General features: G+C 43.0%; 1 protein-coding gene across 1 annotated transcript; it reads left to right on the forward strand.

Moving 5' to 3' along the window:
• The first annotated feature begins 4935 nt into the window (after nucleotides 1–4935).
• si:dkey-118k5.3 (NLR family CARD domain-containing protein 3) lies at nucleotides 4936–12933 on the forward strand. Its single transcript, XM_036537071.1, has 7 exons — nucleotides 4936–7326; nucleotides 7562–7993; nucleotides 8643–8729; nucleotides 9853–9936; nucleotides 10503–10586; nucleotides 10832–10915; nucleotides 12666–12933. Exons 1-7 carry the CDS (start codon nucleotides 5408–5410, stop codon nucleotides 12757–12759), a joined length of 2784 nt encoding a protein of 927 aa, XP_036392964.1. The 5' UTR covers nucleotides 4936–5407; the 3' UTR covers nucleotides 12760–12933.

Below are 12933 nucleotides of genomic sequence, written 5' to 3' on the forward strand. Positions count from 1 at the left end.
GCTGATGATACCAGCCAAACTCAACCTACAGAAGCTTTTGATGACTTGCCGTTTATACATTTCTGCTAATTGTTTTCTCTTTTCTGGAAGAGGTTGTGTTTTTGAAGTGTAGAGATGATGAGCATTTTGAGCCAGTTGACAATGCCAAGAACATGCTTGCACTTCTCTTTTCACATTTCAGAGAAAGCACAAGGATCTTGTGAACGTGCCCTGTATCACTGTAAATGGAGACATTCATTTTAATGAATTAATTTATCAAATCGGCATCACTGATAATTTGTTTTTACCTACAGATGCCTTCCTGATTATGTCAATTATTTCAAAAGTAGTGTAATAACATGGTTACAGCAGAAATATTATCAAGTATGAGAACCTCAAGACAAATGGTCTCCTTCCTTCAAAATGTCATCATTCAGTTCTTCTCCTTTCAGTGAGTCTTGATCCAAACTGTGTGATTTTGATCCAAACTTGATCCAAACTTAATTGATTTACAACATATGTACAAACATGATGTATCACTGCTGAATTATTGCATACTCTTGTATAATCAAACACTAAGATTAAAAAATAAAACAAATAAATTAAAAGTGGCTGTATCATTTTTTTGAACATTTTATATTGGCAGGGCTACCTCCAGTGCAATTGGTAGCAATGGCAAAAGGTAGAGGGATCAGTTACCTTTACACGTCATGTTTTGCAACAGTAGCAAATTCTGATGAAGCAGCAAATAACCTGGCTTACTCTAAGCTGTTACCAGTGTTGGGTTCCCCCTGTCAGAATTGGTTCCCCATAGGATTAAGCTTAGGGCAAGGGTTGGGTTTCAATGGTACCATAAGGGACAGCAGAAAAGACTGCAAAACTGGCATCTTAATGAGCAGATAAATTATAAGCTTTTAAATAAGGAGTGCGTACAATATAAGCACTTGGGTATGCTTGAAAGGGAACCAAAACTGGAATCAAATGTGATGCAACACCAGCATGCCCCAAGCGGCTGTTAGTTCTATTTTACACCTTACAACATCAGAGTCGATCAGGGAAGCTCTCGGATGGAGCAAGTTAAGCGGGATTTTTTGTATAACCATCATTCCTTCTGTACATGCATAGTCCCTTAGTGGTGACATTCATGTAAACCAAAGTTCCAGGTTTCATCTGATATCAGTCTGATATTAGTGTTATTTGATGAATATGTTGAACATTTTGATGCAAATGTTGGCACATGCTAAATGGGGCAAGAATTAACTTTATCACCATTTCCAAAAAATCATCTTGCATTTCAATCTCTTTGCAAAAGGTTTCTACATTGACACGGCATCAGATGGTCAAGTTACAAATCCAGAAGCTCAGAGTGGGTTATAGCTGTTTATACTGTATATGTAATGGATTTAGTAAGGCTTACACTTGTCCCCTTTATACAAAATCAACTTATTTAATAATAATAATAATATGACTTTATTGTCCACAAATGTGGAAATTTGTCTTTGGCTCCACAGGTAGTTGTTAAAAATACAGACACAATAAACACAATGAAACACGGTTAATAAATAGCACACATACACGAAACAGACAGCAGTATAAAAAAATATGGATTCCATATGAGTGGCCTATTGTGAGTTAAGCAAAGTTATTGCACTTGGTATGAATGATTTTTTGTAGATATTCTTAGTTGCTGTTGCAGCTCTATAACGTCTTCCTGAGGGCAGTTTAATGAATTTCAGTTAGCTCACTTCAATGTATACTGTATGTATAAATATTAAGTGGTCGAGTTGGCTGGCATTGGCATCTAAGTGAGATTGCAACTGTACACTCAGTTTACAGTTGTCATGCCAGCAATGGAGCTAACTAGCTAGCATACTGTAGGGGAGATGCAGTGTAACCAATACTGCTATTTTATTTTCATGCCAGTGAGAGCACTAGCTACCTTGTAACCCTGGACTATTGAAGGCTGCACATTCATGGTGGCACTTTGTTCATTTATCAGGTACACAAATGAATCACTAAATAATCTTTTCTACATAAACCTGTTCAGGACAATGCTTGACAGTGGGTCCAAGTAGCAACAAGGTGTTTGACTGCTGAGTGTCAATCCCAACTTTCATTGTTGACAGCCAAGCAGATGATATTATTTTGGGTAGTGATGTCATCAAACATCTCATCTGTGAACTGAAAATATCTGGAGATTTCTGGGAGATGTTAAAGTCCAATCAAGGTTATGGAAGAGGACATGACTTAATATAGCTTTTCTCAAATGCTGTAAAATGAAGAGATGGAGCTGAGACAGAGAATGTTGGGATTGTCAAACTTAAACATGCTGTCATGGTTCAGCCCATGCAAGAAACTACTACTCAGTGCCTCTGGTAGCACAGCTGTTGTGGTGCTTACCACTGCATGGACTGTGCCTAGGACCGTTTTAGTGGGGACGGTGGTGACACCACTATGGGGCAATGAATGGATTCTAGTGAAAGTTATTAATTCTTCCTTAAAGCAAGTGACACTGAAATGCACCTGCAAATTAGCTGATGTCTATATGTGTGTTGCTTTAGTCTTTGACAATGACTGTCTGTACGTGACAGATTGACCATCGCCTCATTAAATGCCATGTGAACAAGAGTGATGGAATGACTGACTGCAGCAGTGTGAACACCCTGACAGTTGACAGTAACTGTGATCCAAGCAGGCAGACCAGCTCTGTTTTACAGAATTTGGGAACGCACGATATCGAAATTGACTCTAGCCAATTATCACCTTAGTGGAAATGGAAGCTAACTGAGGTTATAGCAAAATACAAGTCCCTCTTCTCACAATTTTGATTTTGGCAAAGTGACAGATTTTGTTGAAATTATTCACCGAGATGATGACTTACCTTTCAGATACAGAGAGCCATATCACAGGCTCCCCCATCATGATAAACTCAGTGAAGTACTAGTGATATGGAGGAGCAGAACATCATCAGGAAATAAAGCTGTGTTCTTGTATCCTCACTAGTTCTGAAGACCTATTGCTGCGCATTCGGTTGGCTTAATGCTCAATCCACTTGGTGTCATACTTACTTTGTATGTCCGGTGCATCAATAAAGAGGCTGACAGTGAACTGTATGACTTAGGCCATTCCTTCAACACAATGCAGATTCACCCTGTTACATATACATTTAACCAGATAAAGGATTGATGATATACACCTGTACTTGATAGCAGATTCTTAATAAAATATAGCATGTATGTGCATGTGTGTGCAAAATAGCTTCTTCTTTCATGTTGCTTACGCAGTTTGACCTCCATTAAAAGCCCCGCAACCCTTCCTAAGGCAAAGCTTTCAATTTATCTAGTTTGTTTTGGTTAGTGGGGTTTCCTCTGAGTACATTGAACCCAGATATTATTAATACCTTCTTTTTTCTCTACAGCCCAATATATATATATATAGTATTGCCCTATCTGCACCATGGCACTTATGAAGCCTACTGGGCTGCAGTAAAAGCCCAGCAACACCAAATAAGGTATTTTCTGTTAAACCTCACGTGTTTGTGTTAGAGTGCATATTGAGGAGTACATAATCTTTCGTTATAAGACGTTCCTTCTATCTACAGCACAATATGTATGTACCATACATCTTGAACGGTGTGCTTTATTCAATGAGCCATAAAATGGGCCATTAAATGTTCTAAAAGGCTCAAAATGTTTCTAATTTCACTTACATATGATCATTGTATATTATAACTGATATTATCATATTAATGGTGACCTCATCCAAATATGTATTAATTTGTTTCAAACTTAAAAATTAAAAATTTCAAAACACCCGTCCAGAGTGTTTTAATTTAAGCCGTTTTTAAAATTGAAATTCCATTCATTTCCAATTTCGTCATTGAAGACTTTGGCGTATTTCAAGTATTTCGCAATGTACTACAGTCAGCTGACAAACAAAAAATGTTGAAATATTTGTTTCTCACTTGATTTACTGGAAGTAAAAAGAGGTATTGGGAAAAAGAATCATTCAAGTCCATCAACAATGAAAAAACAAGTTTTGAACATAAATTTAATTTTGTTGCCATAACTTTAAAACGCGAAGACACAACCAGAGCTGCCATGTTGGAACTTCCTTGATAGGATACGTTTAACTTTCGCTTTGCAGACCTGATGTATTACAGTATTTGTGCGCTTTATGTTTACACGCGTAGTTTCTGCTTTTTTCACTTGGAAACTTAAGGTAAGGAATAACTCTTTTCATGGTTTGTTAACATGTGATATTTAATGAACTGAGGGAGGGAGTTTCCTTGAAATCAAATAGGTCTTTTTATTTGAATCACATTTACGTGACGTTAACTGTTGTCTACTGAGAGTGAGGGTTTTAAAAGACCGCGGCAGCTAAAAACAAGCAGAGGAAAATTCGATCGTCGTTGTGTTTCCACGCGTTAATTACAATCCACCACGCTTGCATTTCAGAAATAGATTGGTAGGCGTGTTTATTCTGGATTTTAGCCTACATAGCCTACGCGAACAAGCTTAAATTAAGTCAGAGTAATTAAATTCTTGATGAGCGCGAGATGAAGGATCCAAATTTAAATAAGTGTTCCAGACCAAAACTGAGATCCCCAAACTGATAATATAAAATATGAAAATAACGACATGAAAATTAAGCAAACCTATCATCATTAACTCGAGTGTAATATTTTGGGGAAACACCCATGGTGCTTCCCCGGCAGACAAAGCAATAAGTAGTGAAGAATAATAAATTTCAAGTAAATTCTTTTTTTTTTTTTTTTTTTATTTGTTGTATTTGGTCTATTCGTGGATTCCAGTCTGAGTCTGATCGCTAAAGTTGCTAATATTACAGATTTATTTGTTTTAATTTATTTGCGTTTTTAATAATGATTAAAGTAATTTAAAAAAGTAATAAAAGGTAATACTATATTATACTATTTCTTTCTCCGATGTGAGGTCAGATGTCTAGGTGGATGAAGAAGTAGAAGTAGGAACTGGAAGCAGATTGGCACTGCAGCTACATGCTCAGCCCAGCACTATCACTGCGGTAAGAAGGAGGAAGGCAGACATCAGGGAGCAAATCTGCCTCTGTTCTGGGAACGGACTGGAGGGGCACTGCTGTTTACGGAAAAAAGCACTGCAGTGACACTTGCACAGTCCTCAAAATTGAAAAGACATGAACGAAATGGACCCAAATGAGCTATCCTTGTATTGAGCTGTGTAGCTCCTCATCTTGATATGGGTGGCACACTGTATAACTGTAATGTTAAGTATAGTCATTGCAGATTTAACTGTCTTACAAACACACTGATGGACTGGTGATTGGATACTTGGATAATGCTATGGGATAGTGTGACCACTTTCTGAGAGAGACGTGAACAAAGCGAAGGCGTGGACTGGTATCTGTTTCGTGCCAAAACAAAGGCTTTGGAATGGCGGTGGGGCCGTGTGGCCGAGAGCTGCAGGAGCAGCGTGTGAAGCTGGTGGAGGACTACAGCCGGCATGTGACTTTCCTTCTGGAGATGCTCTACCGGGCGGGGGAAGTGACAGAGGAGGATGTGAGTCTTGTGAGAGGCGGGGGGCGTCTGGGGGAGCGCGACCGCATGAGGATGCTGCTGGACGTCCTGCAGGGGAGGGGAGAGGAGGCCTGCCGCGCTTTCCTTCTTTTGCTGCCGACGGTCACAGCCATGCCAGCTGGAACACACCCACCGAAAGACGCAGCACACCATGGACAGTGCACCCAAGATGACATGCAAGAGCTGCTGAAAAAGCACAAGGGGATTCTGGGTAGGCAGCACAGCCTGACCGATTACCTCAACATCAGGGGCGGGGCTTCTGAGTGCCGCGAGGGCGGGACTTTCACAGAGATCACTCTGTCACAGCGCGTGGGCTACACTGTTCCCCTGCAGTACCAGCACGAGACCACGGAGGTCGGGGACGCTTTCAGGATAGTGGGGCTGGAGGGCGGCAGACACGAGAAGATGTGCGAGTTTCGGGAGGTGTGTCAGAGTTTGCTGTCGGCGCGAGGAGAAGGGGTTACACTGCTTTCGGGGGTTGCTGGCAGCGGGAAGACCACGGTGGTGAGGCGGCTGGTGCGCGAGTGGGCCACCGACACAGACTCGCAGAAAGTCATCTTTTCCCTGACTTTTAGAGAGCTGAACCTGATCAGTACGCCGCAGAGCCTACACAAGCTGCTGTCTGTGCACTACAGCCACCTCAGGCCTATCCTGGACCATATCTTGGCCTCCGATCCTGCCAAAATTCTGATCATCCTGGACGGGCTCGATGAGTTTTGCCTTCCCCTGGACTTTGCCAGGACTCCGAAGTGTTCAGACCCGGAACTGGCGCAGAGCGTTGGGGAGATGGTGGTGAACCTGATCAAGGGGAACCTGCTGCCCGGCGTCTCCCTCCTGCTCACCTCGCGGCCCCACGCCATCTCCAAGGTCCCGCCCCAGCAGGTGACAGTGCTCTACAGTGTCCTGGGCTTCTCTCGGGCCCAGCAGCAGCAGTACTTCGGGCGGAGCTGCGGAGCCCCCGAGGCGGCGGCGGCCGTGTGGCGCTACGTGTCTTCGCACCAGCCGCTGCTGCGCATGTGCCACATCCCCGCCTTCTGCTGGATCGTCGCCACGGCGCTGCGGGGTTGCACGTCATTCCTCGGCGAGGACGCCGCTGCGCTCAGCGGAGGCTATCCACCGGTGGAGCCTGCGGGCGTGAGTGCACTCAAAGACACGCCCTCCCAGACACCTCCCGGTACGAATGCTTTGCTTATCACCGCCGGCGCTGCAGGCAATTTAGATAAGCCGGCCACGGTCACAGAGATCTACTGCTGCTTCCTGAAAGCGGTATTGGTGTTCCACGGGGAGGGGCGCGAAGGGGGGTCTCAGGTGTCCCGTCTGCAGGATGCCCCTCGGGTGCTGCGCGAGACACGCCCGCTGCTGCGGGATCTGGGCGCGCTGGCCTTCAAGGGGTTGCTGGAGAGGCGCTTTGTCTTCAGCAGCGATGACCTGGGCGTCTTCTCCCTGGACTGCCGGGAGCTCTCCCAGGCCTTCCTCGTGGAGATCCTCCAGGAGGACCGCGTCTCGCTCACTTACGAGAAGAGCTTCCACTTCATCCACACCAGCGTGCAGGAGTTCCTGGCAGCTCTGTACTATGTCCTGGAGGCCCTCTCTGGTTCTGATCCGTTCTCTGGCCTCAAGCCCGCGGCCATGCTGCTCCCACCCGCTCTGCGGAAGGCGCTAGCTGCTACCACACGCAGGCTACTGGGACAGAGGCGTCTCCTGCTTAGGCATGTCAAGAAGGCTTTCCATTGGAGTGAACATCACCAGTCAGGCCACCTGGATCTCTTCTGCAGGTGTGACCTTGTATATGCCTGTTTTTATTTTACTTCTTGGATTTGTCTCCAGTACACATTTTCCCATCCTCATGCTGTTATGATCCTGTCTGTATTTCTCCATCTTGTCCATATTTCAACATCATTGTTCAGTCTCATGTCTCAGTTACCTGCTGTCCTCATAGTCACAATGTGTGTGTGTGTGACTGAATCTGTCAATCTCTCCCTTTCTCTTGCTCACTCCCCCCCTGCACAGGTTTGTGTCAGGGCTCCTAGTGCCTCGAACACGCCTCATTTTGGAAGGGCTGTTCCCAAAAGAACCACGGAGACCCCTGTTTCGCTCTCACGCCCATCGCGCCCTGCCCCCCACCCCTCACTTCCTCCTGTGCCTGCTCCAGTCCCAGCTACAGTGCAAAGGACTGAGCCCTGAGAGGCAGGTCAATGCCTGTTACTGCCTGTATGAGGCCCAGGATCCCGGGCTGTCCCGGAGGATGCAGGGGTGGCTGCAGCTCCTGGCCCAGCAGGCCCAGGCATTCCCACCGGAGCAGGCGGAGAGAGACTGGAGCGAGCTGGCCTTCCTGCTGCAGCTCAACCCTGGGCTGCCTGAGCTGAGCCTGGAAGCGCAGGGTCTGGATGCCCAGGGCCTGCGCAGGCTGTTGCCTGTGCTGCCACTCTTCAGCACTCTAAGGTAGGCTAACTCGTAAGATCTTTGGAAAAACAGCCAGGAATACAGGACATATTTAAGTGTACCTACAGGCCAAGGCAAACTGCAGATTTTGAATAAACCATCAGCATTGTTAGCACATCCACAGTATTTGCTTCAATATTACAGTATACACATGAAATCATCAGTCAGTCAGAAACGGTGTACTGCTATCAACTGAACTTTTTTAGAGAAGAAACTGATCTGGTTGTAGAAAAAGCATTTATTACTTAGAATCAAGTTGTCATTGTGTCTACAGGATGCAGTGATAAGTGAGGACAGTCTGCTAATGTGGTGGCAAAATAGCAAAACGCACCACAGGGTATCTGTACATTGGTACCACAAGCGCACTATAGCTCTTAGCAAACAATTTAGTAAGTTGATTGACCACTTTGAGCATTATGAGTGAGCCCAAAATTACTCTCTTATATTATGTATCTTAAGAGTAGATTGCTTGATTCTTAGAAGTTGAGCGTTTAGAGTCACTTTGTCCCAGTATGTGCAGTTGGTTCTTATATCAGCAATTATTATAGACAGTGGGCATGGCACTATGTTCTCAGATTGTATGTATACTGGCAGAAATGAAGGTGTAACTTCCACAGTCATGTGTTACCTCTTCCATTTTCTCTTCTAGGCTTGGGCAAAATCCACTGGGGCCTGAGGGAGCAGCTGTCCTATCCTCTGCCCTCCAGAGCCCAGACTGTCGCATTGAGAGGCTGTGGTGAGTGGAAGCTGACCCTGACAGTCAGCCCTCGCATACTGTTAGCACTGCTGCTACTGTAGAATTACAGTCTCCGTTACAAGTGACAGCTGAAGTTAACTACAGCTGCAGTGAGTAAATGGCATTGTTCTTCTGAATAGCAGAAGAGGAAAGAGGTGGAATTGCAGTGTTTCCTGTATGCTATCCCTTCTCACATGAAATATGTGATATTAAGCGGAGTGTGATTTTAACAGGGTGCTGTTGCTAGTGAATCATGAAAATAAAATTTAAAAAAATCATTACGGTACTTTAACTGTTCTTACTCATGTGTCATGTGTTTACAGTGGAAATCACAAAGAAATAACACAAATCAACTTAAATTGCATTTTCTACAATTTATAGGTATAATATATTACTTATTACAGTATTAAGTGGAAAGTTCATTGATTTGAGTTCAATGATTTCAGAAGTATCAATATGTGCTTGAACAGTGTCCTCATGGATTATTAACAGTCCAGTATAGTACATACAGTTTTCAAAAATACATATAGCATTTCCACTACCATATGGTGTTTCTCAAAAATTAGCAAGGACCGAATTAAGGATACAACACAACTGTATATTAGTTACAAATGTAACAGGGGCCAGATCATTGGCCTTTAAAACATCCTAATGCTGCCATGAGAACAGGAGCAGCCACAGCATCATATCACAAACTGGTTTATTTTAGACAGCTGATCCAGCCTTAGATCCCGAGGAGCCCCAGAGTGAACTGAAGTTTGACAATATTCTACAAGTTGTTCGTTGTTAACTCCCTACAGCTTAATTGACAAGCTGACATTTTCAGCAAGGTTGATAACCACTGCTAGTTTAGCTGATGATAGCATACCCCTGGAGTATTGCTTTGCCTTCTCAATGTGTTTGATCAGTTGTACACAATGTTTGTATAGCTAAATTATCAATTTTCTTAAAATGTACAACCAAAGCTATAATAACTTTCAGTCACCAACTCTTGTGGTGACAATAAACATGAGTTGTTGAATGTGACAGTAATGAATGTGACAGAGGGCTGTGATATTAAATGTATGGTTATATTAAATGGGTTCATGTATGCCAGTATAATTTGTGTACTGTGTGTGTTTAGGGTCGTAGCGACAGGTCTTGGCTGTGAGGGGCTGAAGGTCCTGGCTCAGGCTCTGAAGCAGAACAGCACGGTGGTGGACCTCAGGTGAGACGAAACATACCCCCACATTAGGTTCAGGTTCAGGTTCAGGTTACTTTATTTGTACCCAGAGGTAGATTTGGTTTGCAGTAAAGAGTCCTAATTCATGTACACACATGTAGTAACAGACAGACATACATCATTCATCTTCACACTTGCTCTACAGGCAACAAAGATCATAACACATAAAACATAAAACATAACATAAAAGTTCCCAGGGGTCCATTGTTTCCTAAGACATTTAAAAGTGTACTAAAAGACGATAAAACAGTCAATAAAAGAGTTCAATCATTTAAAATAAATAAATAAAATAAAACTGAAAAAAAAATATTTTAACAATTATACTATGAACAATTATACTCTGACTTATTCTTCTGTGTGATGGCTGCTGGAACAAAACTGTTTTTGTGTCGTTCTGTTCTACAACTAGGAACTAAAAGCCTGCGACCAGAAGGAAGGAGCTGAAACTTTGTGTGTAGGGGGTGGGAGGCGTCACAATTAGCTGTTATTTCACTTTATTTAATGTTACAAGAGGCCCTGATGCAGTCCAAATTGTGGTGCTGTGTGTGCAGGATGGCCATCAATGGAATTGGGGATGTGGGAGCAGCCCACCTGGCGGAGCTGCTGAGGGCTAACCGTACCCTTAAAGACATCAGGTGAGGTGGAGACATAATGACCGGGAGAATAAAGGAAAAGGAATTAGTACAGGTCCCCACACCCATCCACCACTTTTTAGGTTAGTTTTAATGCAACATAATGCCTTTCATTACTCATTACATGTGGCAAAGAGTAATTATCAGCACCCAGACTGCGTGCCAGATTTAGGGGTCAGGGGTCATCCATTACGTGTTGCATGTTGCTATGTACACTATGCTCACACTGCCTCTGTGGTGACAAACAGGTTGCGTGACAACCAGGTGACGGACAAGGGGGCAGAGCTTCTCATGGCTGCTCTGATTGAGAACACCACCCTGGAGTTCCTGTGGTAAGCTAAGGCAACTGAAGACAATAGCATGTACACTCATGCTATTCTCAAATGGCTACGTATGTAGTTAATTGTAAACATTGTAAGGCTGACATGGTGTCATTTTTTTTTTTTTTTGCAAATTCTGATTTTCTTAAATCTGGTTTAACTATACTAGTTTCATCCCTTTTTGCATGTAACTGTGTGTTGTGCTTAGTAGTAAAGTCATTATTGAATCTTCCTTAAATTGTTCATACAGTACAAACCAGTGGTGATTAGCATATTCTGTATTATGTATTATGTATATTCTGAAGTGTGATGGTGGCTCCAGAGAATCTGTTACAAAATGTGGCAGGAAATTTAAGAAAGGGGAAGAAGAATCAGAAAACAAGGAAGAAAGTGCAAAATGGTCCAATTTTGACCATTTTGTGTATGTACTATGTCAGCTGTCAGCCCACTCTTTTTGTATGATATTCACTGAATCACTGGGGCATAAGAAAGATGAAGGGTTATAGGTTAAAACTACAGTTTCAACTAATGAGCAATGGATTTGCTACTACTTCTTTTTAGTCTACAACCTTACAGGTTGTTGTAGAACATGCTTGCTGCCACTGTCAGTCATTCAGTAGTGAACTCTCTCCTTTTTATCCATGTTGCACGGATCATTAACCTATTCCCTTTGAGAATTTTCTTTTCCATAAACCAAATATCTTTGGGAAATGAATAGATTTTCACTGATTTGTAAACATTGATTTCTCTGAATTTATCTGAATTTTGCAGTCAAAAATATGCACCTACAGTTGCATATGGTTGCTTGCGTTTTTTATATTGTAGGGATCTACTTACATGGCGGGTCTGTCACAGCATGGCAGGCATGTTTTACTGTTGTCTCAGGTGTAGTCTCAGCCTAATATTCACTTAAGAGAATTCCATAGTCAAGTGACTGAAAAATGTCCATAGATGCAATTAATAATTTCCAGTGTTTTTTGACTACTGTTACTGTATCACAGAGGTGAAACAGGAACATCTGATTCTGAAAGCAGTATGTCCCCACAGTCCAAATGCTGGTGATACTCACATGCACTGCATGTTACGTATTTGGCGGTAATGCTTCTGAAAAGGACAAAACACTAGATTTTGGCAGCTTAAACAAATTTTACTTCCTGCACAGATCAGTTCAAGTATTTCAAATGTTCTGTCTTTATGGAAACAAATAAGTCTACATAAGCCTCTGGTAGCTTTCCTTTGTACCTTAAACAGCAACAAAAATGCTTTAAAATAACTTTGAATGTATGTGTTGTAATTCTTGCATAGTATATAGTTATGGGGCAGCCGTGTAGCATAATGGTTAAGGAGTAGGACTTGTAACCAAAAGGTTGCTGGTTTGATTCCCTACTGGGGCACTGCTGCTGTACCCTTGGGCAAGGTACTTAACCCACAGTTGCCTCAGTAAATATCCAGCTGCATAAATGGATAACATTGTGTGATGTAAGTCTCTCTGGGTGAGAGTCTGCTAAATGCCAATATAGTTAACAGAGTAGGCTCTATGATGAAATACATTATTACCTGACCTCATCAAAGTAGTAAGTCAGATATGTTTATGTAGCATGTAAACAGAATTATTAAATCTTTTTAGCCTAATAAACATTATTTGACAGAAATTGCTATAGCATCCACCCACCACCCACTCAGCAGCCTGCCCCCCACGGCATCTGATATGTCAACCACTTGTCTTACCCCACTAACTTATGTATTGTGTGCATCCATGCAGGATGTATGACAACAAGGTCTCCAAGGAAGGCGTTAAGAAGCTGAAGGAGTTTGCCAAAAGTAGACCTGGCCTGGACATCAAGGTGTGCGTCTGACACCTGGTCAACCCCTTGGCAAGGATTGATGCTGTCCTGTATGAGGAGTGAGGCTAGAGGCCTCATCTGCCCTGTGCAGAGGGGGGAACCCTGAACTGAACGTTGGCTTGCTGGGTGTGCCTCACTGAATTTGGTTGCAAGCAATTGTGTTCTTCTGATACTGCTCTTATTTGA

Source organism: Megalops cyprinoides, chromosome 9 (genome assembly GCF_013368585.1).
Source record: "Megalops cyprinoides isolate fMegCyp1 chromosome 9, fMegCyp1.pri, whole genome shotgun sequence".
NCBI classification, from domain to species: Eukaryota; Metazoa; Chordata; class Actinopteri; order Elopiformes; family Megalopidae; genus Megalops; species Megalops cyprinoides.